At 37.9% G+C, this 18772-nt stretch overlaps 1 protein-coding gene across 1 annotated transcript in view; it reads left to right on the top strand.

Moving 5' to 3' along the window:
• LOC137891992 (mucin-2-like) overlaps positions 1-18442 on the top strand; it is a 19448-nt gene extending 1006 nt beyond the window's left edge. The window contains exons 3-12 of the mRNA XM_068736865.1: positions 1-15; positions 446-583; positions 1571-1708; positions 7510-7647; positions 9026-9163; positions 14905-15042; positions 16421-16558; positions 16654-16722; positions 16953-17048; positions 17642-18442. The exon at positions 1-15 is cut by the window's left edge and continues 222 nt beyond it. Coding sequence (XP_068592966.1) covers positions 1-15; positions 446-583; positions 1571-1708; positions 7510-7647; positions 9026-9163; positions 14905-15042; positions 16421-16558; positions 16654-16722; positions 16953-17048; positions 17642-17673 — 1040 coding nt within the window. The 3' untranslated portion in view covers positions 17674-18442. The remainder of the gene's footprint in view (positions 16-445; positions 584-1570; positions 1709-7509; positions 7648-9025; positions 9164-14904; positions 15043-16420; positions 16559-16653; positions 16723-16952; positions 17049-17641) is intronic.
• The last annotated feature ends 330 nt before the right edge of the window (positions 18443-18772 follow it).

The raw sequence follows: 18772 nt of genomic DNA, 5'->3' as shown, positions 1-18772 counted from the left end.
TGACTGTGACCAAAGGTGAGACACAAGAAGTCAGAGAGGAACAAAGAAATATGTGAGGAAGTAAAGCAGACTTCTTAGTACTGAAGCTGAGTGTCGTGTCTTTTGCTGTACTTCAGCATTTCTGAGTATTTGTTTGAAGTTCATGTTGTTTTTATTCTTAAAGACTTTAAGATGTGCCCTTGGTTCAATATTCAAACAAGATGAAATATTTTGTCACAGTCAGTATTATGAGAAGCATTTTTTTTTAACTGTTGTATATATTTCCTCTGTTCTACAATGAAGGTTATGTGATATCACCAGTGTATTTTAATTAAGCAAACATCCTCTGCATTCAACTGCTTTAAGTCGTGAGAAAGTTGTGTCTCTAAATAATAATAAACCACAGCCTTCTGAGGTGAAGAGCTTTTTCATGCTGTGTCTTTATGTCCTCTCTCTCACGCTGAAGGCAAAACCAGAACTACCACACCTACAAGAAGACAAACAGCAGCAGCAACACCTCTACCATCAACGACACCCCTGACCAATGAAGACACGACTACGACCACAAAAACACGCAAAAAGAAAGACAAAAAGAACAAGAACAGTAAGATGAGACAGATCTTAATAACACTCTCTAGGTTGAAAGATAGAGGTATAAATACATAGAAAGGATGAAGAACATGGACGTGTTACAGAGGAATGGATGGATTACTGAACATGTCTACCGGGACAAAAGGGTTCAGAGACTCCCTGACCTTCACCTACAAAATGTCTCAAAGAGACACGTACCAAACAGGAAGAGACTCAAATGACCACAGAGAGACACAGATCAACTGCAAAGAGACAAAAACAACCACAAAGAAACAAAGCAATCACAGAGACAAAAAATAACTACAAAGAGACACAAAGACTCACTATGGGTGTGAAAAGGGGTAAAACAACCACAAAGAGACACAGAGCAACTACAAAGAGACAAAAACAACCACAAAGACACAAAACAACCACAGAGGCAAAAAATAACTACAAAGAGAGACAGAGCAACTACAAAAATACATAATTAACCACAAAGAGATGCAAAACAACCAGAAAAAGATAAAATGACTACCATGAGACGCAAATCAACCACAAAGAGAGACAAAATAACAACAAAGAGACACAAATCGACTACAAAAAGACCAAAACAATTAGAGAGAGACCTAAACCACAGAGAGATGCCCAACAAATACAAAGAGACACAAAAGAACAACATAAAGAGGTTAAACACCTATAAAGTCAGTGTGTCTTGCACCTGTTTGTGTCTGTGTCCAGTGGACATTTGTCTCATAATCCACTCATGTACAGAGGACAACAGACTCCTGGCCACAGACATGTTAAAAAGGTCTTCTCTACAAACATGTTCTGTGTATCTTTGTGGTCGTTTTGTGTCTCTTTGTAGCACTTCCACCTGATTAAGGAAACATCCTCTGCATTCAACTGCTTTAAGTCGTGAGAAAGTTGTGTCTCTAAATGACATTAAAGTAATAAACCACAGCCTTCTGAGGTGAAGAGCTTTTTCATGCTGTGTCTTTATGTCCTCTCTCTCACGCTGAAGGCAAAACCACAACTACCACACCTACAAGAAGACAAACAGCAGCAGCAACACCTCTACCATCAACGACACCCCTGACCAATGAAGACACGACTACGACCACAAAAACACGCAAAAAGAAAGACAAAAAGAACAAGAACAGTAAGATGAAACAGATCTTAACATGAAATTAAATTAATGAAAAAGTGAGAGAGCTGGTAAAATATGAACTGTATGTATTCCTCTGCCCCACACAGAAGACACGACAACAAGACCAACAGGAGAAGCAGCAACTGTACCAACGTTCCCATCATGGACAGAAACAGGTACAGACACTGTGGACTACAATGAAGAAACAGAGAAACACAAAAACAAAAGCTGCAACTTAACGAATAAGATGAGACAGATAGAAATGATTTCAATTCTAATATTCAAACATGATTGTAACAGTTAAACTATGAATGCATACATGCCTGCATATGTGATCCAATGCGTGAACATTGATCATAGCTGGTGATGGATGACGATCTGGTTCTGAAGGTTTCTTTTCTTCCAGCGACTCCTCCTCTGTGGCAGATGTGTGTTCGTCCGCTGCTTGGATTCCTCTATCTGGTGATCATGATCAGCATCACTGTCACCACCTGGAGAAAAGGTGAATAGAGTTGGACGTTAAAGTGGTTTTTTGTGCTTCTGAAAATGTCAAAAGACAAAACTCAATTGAGATTTTTCAAATTTGGAGAAAATGGTGGAAGAGATCTACAGAGCGTTGTATTCATCATGTAGCTGAAGCACCACCGACAGGTGAAACGTCATCAAACTGATCGACACACATCAACATTGACATGAGCACACGTCATCCAAATTGTGTTGCAATTGCATAAAACATTCAAGAGTTATGGCAGTTGATGTCAGATTTACAAAAATCACAGAAAATGGTCACATTAATGACTTCTTTTTCAGGCTCATCTAACATAAAGATGCATTTTAAAAACAACAAAATCTATCTGGTCACATGAAGGTTTAAACTCCAAAGTAAGACAGGATTTAAACGACCACATGGTGGCACTGTTGCTATTGATCTGAACTTATTAGATATTAGATCTAACTTTCCATATTCTGAAGACAAACAGACAAAGTTGGAGTTCAGAAACCATAAACATGTTTGTAATAATTACCATAAACACGCTGTTTTAAATGTTCACACTGACTGAACTAATCTCCATGTTGATCTTCTCTCTTCTGCAGCTCGACAAATAGAAACAGGAAATCACCTCTGATCCTCCATCATGCTCAAACAAGAGCGCTAAAAACTCAAACTGCATCGTCCTCATTCAACACTGTTACATGAAGACGGTCCTTTCAAAATAAACTTCTGTTTTCACAGGAAATGACTCAGTTAGGTTTAGACAAAGATGGTGAAATACTTTATGTTCATGTTTTAGGGGAGTGGCTTAGGAAGGAGGCCTGAAGGGATGAGCTGTTATTGTTGACGACTTTCTCATCAGCTTTTGGGACTTTTGGAGCTCATGCTGAGAAATTCTTTCTAAGTTTAACTTTATGAAATCTGTAGAACTCTTGCTGGTTTCTCTAATGTTACCTTTTAATGAAGGAAAAGAAATGTCTTTTATCTCCGTATCAAGATAAATGCCTGAACATCTTCTGTACTCTGATTGATGTTTGATTATGAACTTCTCCTCCATCACCTCCTCTAGCTCCTCCTCCATCACCTCCTCTAGCTCCTCCTCCATCATCTCCTCCATCACCTTCTCAAGCTCCTCCTCCAGCACCTCCTCATCTGTGGTCATTTCTTCTTCTGATGATTGTTGATTGACGTCTCCGTTGTCATTTCCTGGCAGCTGGAGAACATCAACCAAAATAAAAAAGAGTTTTTGAGACTGTAAATTATGTATATGATGGGAGAATACTGTAATATTTGCATATATTGTTATTTATGCTCAGCAGCTTTGAATCAGAATGTGTCCTAATTAAAATAGCTCTATATGTTTTCAAGCGTACATATTGACATTGAGACTCAGAGTGCATTGTGTTTGTCATAAAGAGGGTTTATGAATAGAGATGTTATCAAAATAAAGTTATTGATGAGAACACCGTACTCCTGTTTGTTCTTTGTACATGAATAATTATGTAAGTCATGATCATGATCACAAAGTGAAAGCTGTTTAAACGTGTGATGTTTCTGTAGCAGCACTCATATTAAGCTGCTTCATTAAAGCTGAAATCACTTCAGACTTCATTTGTGTGCAAATGTGAAACTGACGAATGGATTCAGGATTTACTGCGGTTTCTGTCAAATAGAAAATATGTGTCTTTAATATTTAATACATCACATTTGTTGAAAAATGTAATGAAATTGTCAAAAACACTTAAGTGGAACGAAGGAATTGTGAGACAAAACATGCAGTGACGCCTGAACGGCCACATGGTGGCGCTATAGCTGCATAGAATCACAAACAGAGTACTGTTAAAACTCATTCCAATCGTTTTTTCCACTTATTTAACCGGCTGACCTGACATTAGGCCTACACTACATGTATGAGTTTCCCCTTAAGTTGCAAGAGTCATGAAAGTACATCAGCCTGATCAAATATCTGATCTACGTTGATCTACATGTAGAGGTGGTGAGAGATGAGTCTTCAGTCTGCTACACAACATGTTCAGAGCTTCTGTTGTTCTCAGGTCAAAGGGGAGTTTGGGAGAATGAATCTACAGAGCGGGTTGATCAGAGAGGAGGAGGACAGCTGGCTGAAAGGACGACAAGACATGTTTTATTACGATTATGGTGAATCATGCCGGCCGGACAGAACACAGACCGACTCTAGCAGATGTGAAATCAGTGTAAGCAACTATTTATGTACGTGCAGCAGTCAAATCTAACTGAATGTGTCAAAATAGTTCCAGAGACAAAGAGAAATATAACAAAAAAAACAACAACCTTAATTTGGTTAAGAGTCGATCAGCAGCGTTGAGATAGAGACTCAGATATCTCCATCAGGAGCTGGTGGAGACCAAAGCAGAGCTGAAGGACAGAACATATCTGACTTATTAGTTGTAAACACATTTGTTAATGAAGGTTCAAATATGTCTTTTCTGCTTCTTTCACATCAAGTGCATCAGTGAGGATTATGACTCATGAACACATCTGAGGTCTAAACATTAATAAAAGTAATTTTAGCTGCTGACACTTTATTAATTGTAAGTTATATTGGATTAAAATAAGAGGAAATACAAGTGTTCATTATGAACACATGAATATAATGTTGTGGTTTTTCTTCTGTAAGCGGAAGTAGACATTTACGCCCAGACGGCTGAGTTCCTGTTCTCACTTCGGATGTAAACTGTGATCACTGATCAGTCACGTCAGTCTGTGTGAAGAGGAGGATGAAGATCTGCAGCTATCTGTTAGCCTTAGTGCTGGCCTGGAACGCCACCGCAGGTAAGGACTCTTCACATTCATCAGTTTTAATATTGTTCTTTAGATTGTTTCATAAGAGTGTGTGAGGTTTGTAGTTCAACTCCAACCAAGTGTTGTTGAGAGGTTCAACAGCCGACAATCATCTGTGAGTTACGTGTTCAGTGAACGCTCTTCAGGAAGTGTGTTCTCCATCATTCAACAAGTTTTAACTTAAATGTTTTATGAACTCAGATCCTCATCAGACAGTCCTGTGATGACTTGTTGTTCTCGTGGAGTAGAAATGGAACTATCATTCGTTCCTTGCAGTTGAATTTGAACTTCCTGGCGGTCTAAAAGCCACTGGACTCTATTTAGAGATCAGAGTTAAAGTTGAACTTTGGGTTCACGCTCCAGCTAACAACTTAGACTCAGTTTGGACGCGTCAGCGACGGGATCGTTTCTAGATCATAAAACCTAGATCTGTGAAAACCTGAGGACCGACCCTCACCTGAACCAGTCCAGGTCAAAGCCTGAGCTCAACCATCTCACCAGAGTTTAGTACATCGAGGGTTAACATCGAGGCTCCATTCAGTTTAACTCGTGACATCATCTTTAGAAATAAACTACTTGTGTGTTTAGGAGACTAAGTACTTGGTTATGTTATATTTAAACAACTAAAGTACTTGGTTATGTTGTGTTTAAACAACTAAAGTACTTGGTTATGTTGTGTTTAAACAACTAAAGTACTTGGTTATGTTATGTATTTGGGTTAGTGAAGTAAGCTAGTTAAATAACAACACTACTGTAAAATTAATTAACGTTGACTTGGTCTCCTGAGTTCTTTACAATATTAAATTAACAATATTTAAATTCTGAGAACAGATGTTAGTTTATTGTACATTTTGTTTGTTTTGCAGAAATAATCCATGAAATATTTGAGGAAAAGACCTCAGCCTCTCTTGGTTGTCCTCACTCTGTGAAGGACAATGTGACGTGGAGCAGAGAGATTAATGGACGTCAAGTTAACATTCTGACAGTTGAAGGTGACCAGGACATAAAACACATTCATGACCCACAGAGACGATACAATTCATTGGCAGATAAGTCACTGTTCATTAGCAGAGTTACCGTCTCAGACTCTGGAAGATACTTCTGTAACGGTGAAGCTGTGGAGCTGACGGTGATCCCACCAGGTAACGTCTCACTCTTAAAGGTCTTTTGATGTTTTCTTCTTCATGTTTTAGCATCGCGTCCCTGAGCTAAATGATGTATGTTTCTAAAACTTTGTTACATTAATGAAATTGTACATTTCTAGCTTTTATACCTTATATTGTGACAACATTCATATTTATTCTCGGTACTGTAGCTGAGAAGCTTTTTGGTGTACTTCTGCATTTCTGGGTATTTGTTGCAAAATAGTCATTTTATTTTTATTCTTAAAGATTTCAACACACTTTACTAAAACACATTACTACATTATTATTTATACAACTGCAAACTATCACATTTTCAAACTGAGCTCCTCACGAAGGAAAGGAGTTAAGAAAAAGGTAGAAATTCAGTCGTTTTCTTTGAAGGTTTTAAAACAGACTGAAGGGAATGCTGATTGGTGAGGGGAAATTATGAGTTCTTACTCTTAAAGATCATTTATTTAATCATTTTTAAATAAATGTACTATAATATAGATGCTGTAAAAGAAACAAGTCCTCAGGTCACATGAGGGAAGATCTCATCAAATGAAGTCCTCTAAAATCTCATGTACATGAAGAACATGTTAAATGGAAATACTCCTAAAACTTGATATTGTTTATCATGAATACATGTGATGAGTTTATGATGGTGCATTATAAAACATGAATGTTTTTTGTGTGTACAGGAACAACTAGACTTCATGCTACAGAGAGGACAGACGTCACTCTGAAATGTCCTCCTGATGTTGGAGGATCATATTTTAAAATATGGAGCAGCAGAAACATTGGTGAAATAAAAGACCAGAAAGGGTTTCATGTTTCACCTGTTGACCAGACGTTGACTATAACATCTGTGGAGCTGAAACACTCTGGACTTTACTACTGTGATGGAAAACCTGCTGCGTATCTGACTGTGACCAAAGGTGAGACACAAGAAGTCAGAGAGGAACAAAGAAATATGTGAGGAAGTAAAGCAGACTTCTTAGTACTGAAGCTGAGTGTCGTGTCTTTTGCTGTACTTCAGCATTTCTGAGTATTTGTTTGAAGTTCATGTTGTTTTTATTCTTAAAGACTTTAAGATGTGCCCTTGGTTCAATATTCAAACAAGATGAAATATTTTGTCACAGTCAGTATTATGAGAAGCATTTTTTTTTAACTGTTGTATATATTTCCTCTGTTCTACAATGAAGGTTATGTGATATCACCAGTGTATTTTAATTAAGCAAACATCCTCTGCATTCAACTGCTTTAAGTCGTGAGAAAGTTGTGTCTCTAAATGACATTAAAGTAATAAACCACAGCCTTCTGAGGTGAAGAGCTTTTTCATGCTGTGTCTTTATGTCCTCTCTCTCACGCTGAAGGCAAAACCAGAACTACCACACCTACAAGAAGACAAACAGCAGCAGCAACACCTCTACCATCAACGACACCCCTGACCAATGAAGACACGACTACGACCACAAAAACACGCAAAAAGAAAGACAAAAAGAACAAGAACAGTAAGATGAGACAGATCTTAATAACACTCTCTAGGTTGAAAGATAGAGGTATAAATACATAGAAAGGATGAAGAACATGGACGTGTTACAGAGGAATGGATGGATTACTGAACATGTCTACCGGGACAAAAGGGTTCAGAGACTCCCTGACCTTCACCTACAAAATGTCTCAAAGAGACACGTACCAAACAGGAAGAGACTCAAATGACCACAGAGAGACACAGATCAACTGCAAAGAGACAAAAACAACCACAAAGAAACAAAGCAATCACAGAGACAAAAAATAACTACAAAGAGACACAAAGACTCACTATGGGTGTGAAAAGGGGTAAAACAACCACAAAGAGACACAGAGCAACTACAAAGAGACAAAAACAACCACAAAGACACAAAACAATCACAGAGACAAAAAATAACTACAAAGAGACACAAAGACTCACTATGGGTGTGAAAAGGGGTAAAACAACCACAAAGAGACACACAATGACTACATAGAGACACAGAGCAACTACAAAGAGACAAGAAACAACCACAAAGAGACGCAAAACAACCACAGAGGCAAAAAATAACTACAAAGAGAGACAGAGCAACTACAAAAATATATAAATAACCACAAAGAGATGCAAAACAACCAGAAAAAGATAAAATGACTACCATGAGATGCAAATCAACCACAAAGAGAGACAAAATAACAACAAAGAGACACAAATCGACTACAAAAAGACCAAAACAATTAGAGAGAGAGAGACCTAAACCACAGAGAGATGCCCAACAAATACAAAGAGACACAAAAGAACAACATAAAGAGGTTAAACAACTATAAAGTCAGTGTGTCTTGCACCTGTTTGTGTCTGTGCCCAGTGGACATTTGTCTCATAATCCACTCATGTACAGAGGACAACAGACTCCTGGCCACAGACATGTTAAAAAGGTCTTCTCTACAAACATGTTCTGTGTATCTTTGTGGTCGTTTTGTGTCTCTTTGTAGCACTTCCACCTGTTCAGTACTCCATCCATACCAAGAGTACAAGTTCAACGCTGTGTTAAGTTAGCCATCAACTGCATCTCCTACCTTAAATATACATTTCTTCTATTCCACACAGAAGGTTACAAGGGACCAACAGGAGAAGCAGCAACTGTAACAACGTTCCCATCATGGACAGAAAGCATTTTTTTAACTGTATATTTTCTCTGTTCTACAATGAAGGTTATGTGATATCACCAGTGTATTTTAATTAAGGAAACATCCTCTGCATTCAACTGCTTTAAGTCGTGAGAAAGTTGTGTCTCTAAATGACATTAAAGTAATAAACCACAGCCTTCTGAGGTGAAGAGCTTTTTCATGCTGTGTCTTTATGTCCTCTCTCTCACGCTGAAGGCAAAACCACAACTACCACACCTACAAGAAGACAAACAGCAGCAGCAACACCTCTACCATCAACGACACCCCTGACCAATGAAGACACGACTACGACCACAAAAACACGCAAAAAGAAAGACAAAAAGAACAAGAACAGTAAGATGAAACAGATCTTAACATGAAATTAAATTAATGAAAAAGTGAGAGAGCTGGTAAAATATGAACTGTATGTATTCCTCTGCCCCACACAGAAGACACGACAACAAGACCAACAGGAGAAGCAGCAACTGTACCAACGTTCCCATCATGGACAGAAACAGGTACAGACACTGTGGACTACAATGAAGAAACAGAGAAACACAAAAACAAAAGCTGCAACTTAACGAATAAGATGAGACAGATAGAAATGATTTCAATTCTAATATTCAAACATGATTGTAACAGTTAAACTATGAATGCATACATGCCTGCATATGTGATCCAATGCGTGAACATTGATCATAGCTGGTGATGGATGACGATCTGGTTCTGAAGGTTTCTTTTCTTCCAGCGACTCCTCCTCTGTGGCAGATGTGTGTTCGTCCGCTGCTTGGATTCCTCTATCTGGTGATCATGATCAGCATCACTGTCACCACCTGGAGAAAAGGTGAATAGAGTTGGACGTTAAAGTGGTTTTTTGTGCTTCTGAAAATGTCAAAAGACAAAACTCAATTGAGATTTTTCAAATTTGGAGAAAATGGTGGAAGAGATCTACAGAGCGTTGTATTCATCATGTAGCTGAAGCACCACCGACAGGTGAAACGTCATCAAACTGATCGACACACATCAACATTGACATGAGCACACGTCATCCAAATTGTGTTGCAATTGCATAAAACATTCAAGAGTTATGGCAGTTGATGTCAGATTTACAAAAATCACAGAAAATGGTCACATTAATGACTTCTTTTTCAGGCTCATCTAACATAAAGATGCATTTTAAAAACAACAAAATCTATCTGGTCACATGAAGGTTTAAACTCCAAAGTAAGACAGGATTTAAACGACCACATGGTGGCACTGTTGCTATTGATCTGAACTTATTAGATATTAGATCTAACTTTCCATATTCTGAAGACAAACAGACAAAGTTGGAGTTCAGAAACCATAAACATGTTTGTAATAATTACCATAAACACGCTGTTTTAAATGTTCACACTGACTGAACTAATCTCCATGTTGATCTTCTCTCTTCTGCAGCTCGACAAATAGAAACAGGAAATCACCTCTGATCCTCCATCATGCTCAAACAAGAGCGCTAAAAACTCAAACTGCATCGTCCTCATTCAACACTGTTACATGAAGACGGTCCTTTCAAAATAAACTTCTGTCTTCACAGGAAATGACTCAGTTAGCTTTAGACAAAGATGGTGAAATACTTTATGTTCATGTTTTAGGGGAGTGGCTTAGGAAGGAGGCCTGAAGGGATGCGCTGTTATTGTTGACGACTTTCTCATCAGCTTTTGGGACTTTTGGAGCTCATGCTGAGAAATTCTTTCTAAGTTTAACTTTATGAAATCTGTAGAACTCTTGCTGGTTTCTCTAATGTTACCTTTTAATGAAGGAAAAGAAATGTCTTTTATCTCCGTATTAAGATAAATGCCTGAACATCTTCTGTACTCTGATTGATGTTTGATTATGAACTTCTCCTCCATCACCTCCTCTAGCTCCTCCTCCATCATCTCCTCATCTGTGGTCATTTCTTCTTCTGATGATTGTTGATTGACGTCTCCGTTGTCATTTCCTGGCAGCTGGAGAACATCAACCAAAATAAAAAAGAGTTTTTGAGACTGTAAATTATGTATATGATGGGAGAATACTGTAATATTTGCATATATTGTTATTTATGCTCAGCAGCTTTGAATCAGAATGTGTCCTAATTAAAATAGCTCTATATGTTTTCAAGCGTACATATTCTCATTGAGACTCAGAGTGCATTGTGTTTGTCATAAAGAGGGTTTATGAATAGAGATGTTATCAAAATAAAGTTATTGATGAGAACACCGTACTCCTGTTTGTTCTTTGTACATGAATAATTATGTAAGTCATGATCATGATCACAAAGTGAAAGCTGTTTAAACATGTGATGTTTCTGTAGCAGCACTCATATTAAGCTGCTTCATTAAAGCTGAAATCACTTCAGACTTCATTTGTGTGCAAATGTGAAACTGACGAATGGATTCAGGATTTACTGCGGTTTCTGTCAAATAGAAAATATGTGTCTTTAATATTTAATACATCACATTTGTTGAAAAATGTAATGAAATTGTCAAAAACACTTAAGTGGAACGAAGGAATTGTGAGACAAAACATGCAGTGACGCCTGAACGGCCACATGGTGGCGCTATAGCTGCATAGAATCACAAACAGAGTACTGTTAAAACTCATTCCAATCGTTTTTTCCACTTATTTAACCGGCTGACCTGACATTAGGCCTACACTACATGTATGAGTTTCCCCTTAAGTTGCAAGAGTCATGAAAGTACATCAGCCTGATCAAATATCTGATCTACGTTGATCTACATGTAGAGGTGGTGAGAGATGAGTCTTCAGTCTGCTACACAACATGTTCAGAGCTTCTGTTGTTCTCAGGTCAAAGGGGAGTTTGGGAGAATGAATCTACAGAGCGGGTTGATCAGAGAGGAGGAGGACAGCTGGCTGAAAGGACGACAAGACATGTTTTATTACGATTATGGTGAATCATGCCGGCCGGACAGAACACAGACCGACTCTAGCAGATGTGAAATCAGTGTAAGCAACTATTTATGTACGTGCAGCAGTCAAATCTAACTGAATGTGTCAAAATAGTTCCAGAGACAAAGAGAAATATAACAAAAAAAACAACAACCTTAATTTGGTTAAGAGTCGATCAGCAGCGTTGAGATAGAGACTCAGATATCTCCATCAGGAGCTGGTGGAGACCAAAGCAGAGCTGAAGGACAGAACATATCTGACTTATTAGTTGTAAACACATTTGTTAATGAAGGTTCAAATATGTCTTTTCTGCTTCTTTCACATCAAGTGCATCAGTGAGGATTATGACTCATGAACACATCTGAGGTCTAAACATTAATAAAAGTAATTTTAGCTGCTGACACTTTATTAATTGTAAGTTATATTGGATTAAAATAAGAGGAAATACAAGTGTTCATTATGAACACATGAATATAATGTTGTGGTTTTTCTTCTGTAAGCGGAAGTAGACATTTACGCCCAGACGGCTGAGTTCCTGTTCTCACTTCGGATGTAAACTGTGATCACTGATCAGTCACGTCAGTCTGTGTGAAGAGGAGGATGAAGATCTGCAGCTATCTGTTAGCCTTAGTGCTGGCCTGGAACGCCACCGCAGGTAAGGACTCTTCACATTCATCAGTTTTAATATTGTTCTTTAGATTGTTTCATAAGAGTGTGTGAGGTTTGTAGTTCAACTCCAACCAAGTGTTGTTGAGAGGTTCAACAGCCGACAATCATCTGTGAGTTACGTGTTCAGTGAACGCTCTTCAGGAAGTGTGTTCTCCATCATTCAACAAGTTTTAACTTAAATGTTTTATGAACTCAGATCCTCATCAGACAGTCCTGTGATGACTTGTTGTTCTCGTGGAGTAGAAATGGAACTATCATTCGTTCCTTGCAGTTGAATTTGAACTTCCTGGCGGTCTAAAAGCCACTGGACTCTATTTAGAGATCAGAGTTAAAGTTGAACTTTGGGTTCACGCTCCAGCTAACAACTTAGACTCAGTTTGGACGCGTCAGCGACGGGATCGTTTCTAGATCATAAAACCTAGATCTGTGAAAACCTGAGGACCGACCCTCACCTGAACCAGTCCAGGTCAAAGCCTGAGCTCAACCATCTCACCAGAGTTTAGTACATCGAGGGTTAACATCGAGGCTCCATTCAGTTTAACTCGTGACATCATCTTTAGAAATAAACTACTTGTGTGTTTAGGAGACTAAGTACTTGGTTATGTTATATTTAAACAACTAAAGTACTTGGTTATGTTGTGTTTAAACAACTAAAGTACTTGGTTATGTTGTGTTTAAACAACTAAAGTACTTGGTTATGTTATGTATTTGGGTTAGTGAAGTAAGCTAGTTAAATAACAACACTACTGTAAAATTAATTAACGTTGACTTGGTCTCCTGAGTTCTTTACAATATTAAATTAACAATATTTAAATTCTGAGAACAGATGTTAGTTTATTGTACATTTTGTTTGTTTTGCAGAAATAATCCATGAAATATTTGAGGAAAAGACCTCAGCCTCTCTTGGTTGTCCTCACTCTGTGAAGGACAATGTGACGTGGAGCAGAGAGATTAATGGACGTCAAGTTAACATTCTGACAGTTGAAGGTGACCAGGACATAAAACACATTCATGACCCACAGAGACGATACAATTCATTGGCAGATAAGTCACTGTTCATTAGCAGAGTTACCGTCTCAGACTCTGGAAGATACTTCTGTAACGGTGAAGCTGTGGAGCTGACGGTGATCCCACCAGGTAACGTCTCACTCTTAAAGGTCTTTTGCAGTTTTCTTCTTCATGTTTTAGCATCGCGTCCCTGAGCTAAATGATGTATGTTTCTAAAACTTTGTTACATTAATGAAATTGTACATTTCTAGCTTTTATACCTTATATTGTGACAACATTCATATTTATTCTCGGTACTGTAGCTGAGAAGCTTTTTGGTGTACTTCTGCATTTCTGGGTATTTGTTGCAAAATAGTCATTTTATTTTTATTCTTAAAGATTTCAACACACTTTACTAAAACACATTACTACATTATTATTTATACAACTGCAAACTATCACATTTTCAAACTGAGCTCCTCACGAAGGAAAGGAGTTAAGAAAAAGGTAGAAATTCAGTCGTTTTCTTTGAAGGTTTTAAAACAGACTGAAGGGAATGCTGATTGGTGAGGGGAAATTATGAGTTCTTACTCTTAAAGATCATTTATTTAATCATTTTTAAATAAATGTACTATAATATAGATGCTGTAAAAGAAACAAGTCCTCAGGTCACATGAGGGAAGATCTCATCAAATGAAGTCCTCTAAAATCTCATGTACATGAAGAACATGTTAAATGGAAATACTCCTAAAACTTGATATTGTTTATCATGAATACATGTGATGAGTTTATGATGGTGCATTATAAAACATGAATGTTTTTTGTGTGTACAGGAACAACTAGACTTCATGCTACAGAGAGGACAGACGTCACTCTGAAATGTCCTCCTGATGTTGGAGGATCATATTTTAAAATATGGAGCAGCAGAAACATTGGTGAAATAAAAGACCAGAAAGGGTTTCATGTTTCACCTGTTGACCAGACGTTGACTATAACATCTGTGGAGCTGAAACACTCTGGACTTTACTACTGTGATGGAAAACCTGCTGCGTATCTGACTGTGACCAAAGGTGAGACACAAGAAGTCAGAGAGGAACAAAGAAATATGTGAGGAAGTAAAGCAGACTTCTTAGTACTGAAGCTGAGTGTCGTGTCTTTTGCTGTACTTCAGCATTTCTGAGTATTTGTTTGAAGTTCATGTTGTTTTTATTCTTAAAGACTTTAAGATGTGCCCTTGGTTCAATATTCAAACAAGATGAAATATTTTGTCACAGTCAGTATTATGAGAAGCATTTTTTTTTAACTGTTGTATATATTTCCTCTGTTCTACAATGAAGGTTATGTGATATCACCAGTGTATTTTAATTAAGCAAACATCCTCTGCATTCAACTGCTTTAAGTCGTGAGAAAGTTGTGTCTCTAAATGACATTAAAGTAATAAACCACAGCCTTCTGAGGTGAAGAGCTTTTTCATGCTGTGTCTTTATGTCCTCTCTCTCACGCTGAAGGCAAAACCAGAACTACCACACCTACAAGAAGACAAACAGCAGCAGCAACACCTCTACCATCAACGACACCCCTGACCAATGAAGACACGACTACGACCACAAAAACACGCAAAAAGAAAGACAAAAAGAACAAGAACAGTAAGATGAGACAGATCTTAATAACACTCTCTAGGTTGAAAGATAGAGGTATAAATACATAGAAAGGATGAAGAACATGGACGTGTTACAGAGGAATGGATGGATTACTGAACATGTCTACCGGGACAAAAGGGTTCAGAGACTCCCTGACCTTCACCTACAAAATGTCTCAAAGAGACACGTACCAAACAGGAAGAGACTCAAATGACCACAGAGAGACACAGATCAACTGCAAAGAGACAAAAACAACCACAAAGAAACAAAGCAATCACAGAGACAAAAAATAACTACAAAGAGACACAAAGACTCACTATGGGTGTGAAAAGGGGTAAAACAACCACAAAGAGACACAGAGCAACTACAAAGAGACAAAAACAACCACAAAGACACAAAACAATCACAGAGACAAAAAATAACTACAAAGAGACACAAAGACTCACTATGGGTGTGAAAAGGGGTAAAACAACCACAAAGAGACACACAATGACTACATAGAGACACAGAGCAACTACAAAGAGACAAGAAACAACCACAAAGAGACGCAAAACAACCACAGAGGCAAAAAATAACTACAAAGAGAGACAGAGCAACTACAAAAATATATAAATAACCACAAAGAGATGCAAAACAACCAGAAAAAGATAAAATGACTACCATGAGATGCAAATCAACCACAAAGAGAGACAAAATAACAACAAAGAGACACAAATCGACTACAAAAAGACCAAAACAATTAGAGAGAGAGAGACCTAAACCACAGAGAGATGCCCAACAAATACAAAGAGACACAAAAGAACAACATAAAGAGGTTAAACAACTATAAAGTCAGTGTGTCTTGCACCTGTTTGTGTCTGTGCCCAGTGGACATTTGTCTCATAATCCACTCATGTACAGAGGACAACAGACTCCTGGCCACAGACATGTTAAAAAGGTCTTCTCTACAAACATGTTCTGTGTATCTTTGTGGTCGTTTTGTGTCTCTTTGTAGCACTTCCACCTGTTCAGTACTCCATCCATACCAAGAGTACAAGTTCAACGCTGTGTTAAGTTAGCCATCAACTGCATCTCCTACCTTAAATATACATTTCTTCTATTCCACACAGAAGGTTACAAGGGACCAACAGGAGAAGCAGCAACTGTAACAACGTTCCCATCATGGACAGAAAGCATTTTTTTAACTGTATATTTTCTCTGTTCTACAATGAAGGTTATGTGATATCACCAGTGTATTTTAATTAAGGAAACATCCTCTGCATTCAACTGCTTTAAGTCGTGAGAAAGTTGTGTCTCTAAATGACATTAAAGTAATAAACCACAGCCTTCTGAGGTGAAGAGCTTTTTCATGCTGTGTCTTTATGTCCTCTCTCTCACGCTGAAGGCAAAACCACAACTACCACACCTACAAGAAGACAAACAGCAGCAGCAACACCTCTACCATCAACGACACCCCTGACCAATGAAGACACGACTACGACCACAAAAACACGCAAAAAGAAAGACAAAAAGAACAAGAACAGTAAGATGAAACAGATCTTAACATGAAATTAAATTAATGAAAAAGTGAGAGAGCTGGTAAAATATGAACTGTATGTATTCCTCTGCCCCACACAGAAGACACGACAACAAGACCAACAGGAGAAGCAGCAACTGTACCAACGTTCCCATCATGGACAGAAACAGGTACAGACACTGTGGACTACAATGAAGAAACAGAGAAACACAAAAACAAAAGCTGCAACTTAACGAATAAGATGAGACAGATAGAAATGATTTCAATTCTAATATTCAAACATGATTGTAACAGTTAAACTATGAATGCATACATGCCTGCATATGTGATCCAATGCGTGAACATTGATCATAGCTGGTGATGGATGACGATCTGGTTCTGAAGGTTTCTTTTCTTCCAGCGACTCCTCCTCTGTGGCAGATGTGTGTTCGTCCGCTGCTTGGATTCCTCTATCTGGTGATCATGATCAGCATCACTGTCACCACCTGGAGAAAAGGTGAATAGAGTTGGACGTTAAAGTGGTTTTTTGTGCTTCTGAAAATGTCAAAAGACAAAACTCAATTGAGATTTTTCAAATTTGGAGAAAATGGTGGAAGAGATCTACAGAGCGTTGTATTCATCATGTAGCTGAAGCACCACCGACAGGTGAAACGTCATCAAACTGATCGACACACATCAACATTGACATGAGCACACGTCATCCAAATTGTGTTGCAATTGCATAAAACATTCAAGAGTTATGGCAGTTGATGTCAGATTTACAAAAATCACAGAAAATGGTCACATTAATGACTTCTTTTTCAGGCTCATCTAACATAAAGATGCATTTTAAAAACAACAAAATCTATCTGGTCACATGAAGGTTTAAACTCCAAAGTAAGACAGGATTTAAACGACCACATGGTGGCACTGTTGCTATTGATCTGAACTTATTAGATATTAGATCTAACTTTCCATATTCTGAAGACAAACAGACAAAGTTGGAGTTCAGAAACCATAAACATGTTTGTAATAATTACCATAAACACGCTGTTTTAAATGTTCACACTGACTGAACTAATCTCCATGTTGATCTTCTCTCTTCTGCAGCTCGACAAATAGAAACAGGAAATCACCTCTGATCCTCCATCATGCTCAAACAAGAGCGCTAAAAACTCAAACTGCATCGTCCTCATTCAACACTGTTACATGAAGACGGTCCTTTCAAAATAAACTTCTGTCTTCACAGGAAATGACTCAGTTAGCTTTAGACAAAGATGGTGAAATACTTTATGTTCATGTTTTAGGGGAGTGGCTTAGGAAGGAGGCCTGAAGGGATGCGCTGTTATTGTTGACGACTTTCTCATCAGCTTTTGGGACTTTTGGAGCTCATGCTGAGAAATTCTTTCTAAGTTTAACTTTATGAAATCTGTAGAACTCTTGCTGGTTTCTCTAATGTTACCTTTTAATGAAGGAAAAGAAATGTCTTTTATCTCCGTATTAAGATAAATGCCTGAACATCTTCTGTACTCTGATTGATGTTTGATTATGAACTTCTCCTCCATCACCTCCTCTAGCTCCTCCTCCATCATCTCCTCATCTGTGGTCATTTCTTCTTCTGATGATTGTTGATTGACGTCTCCGTTGTCATTTCCTGGCAGCTGGAGAACATCAACCAAAATAAAAAAGAGTTTTTGAGACTGTAAATTATGTATATGATGGGAGAATACTGTAATATTTGCATATATTGTTATTTATGCTCAGCAGCTTTGAATCAGAATGTGTCCTAATTAAAATAGCTCTATATGTTTTCAAGCGTACATATTCTCATTGAGACTCAGAGTGCATTGTGTTTGTCATAAAGAGGGTTTATGAATAGAGATGTTATCAAAATAAAGTTATTGATGAGAACACCGTACTCCTGTTTGTTCTTTGTACATGAATAATTATGTAAGTCATGATCATGATCACAAAGTGAAAGCTGTTTAAACATGTGATGTTTCTGTAGCAGCACTCATATTAAGCTGCTTCATTAAAGCTGAAATCACTTCAGACTTCATTTGTGTGCAAATGTGAAACTGACGAATGGATTCAGGATTTACTGCGGTTTCTGTCAAATAGAAAATATGTGTCTTTAATATTTAATACATCACATTTGTTGAAAAATGTAATGAAATTGTCAAAAACACTTAAGTGGAACGAAGGAATTGTGAGACAAAACATGCAGTGACGCCTGAACGG

The sequence above is a fragment of the Cebidichthys violaceus genome, unplaced genomic scaffold (genome assembly GCF_023349555.1).
Source record: "Cebidichthys violaceus isolate CVI_PGR_0920_01 unplaced genomic scaffold, fCebVio1.0.p SCAF_73, whole genome shotgun sequence".
Classification (NCBI taxonomy): domain Eukaryota; kingdom Metazoa; phylum Chordata; class Actinopteri; order Perciformes; family Stichaeidae; genus Cebidichthys; species Cebidichthys violaceus.
Note: the sequence above shows the minus strand (reverse complement) of the source record. Positions and strands in the feature narration are given on the sequence as shown.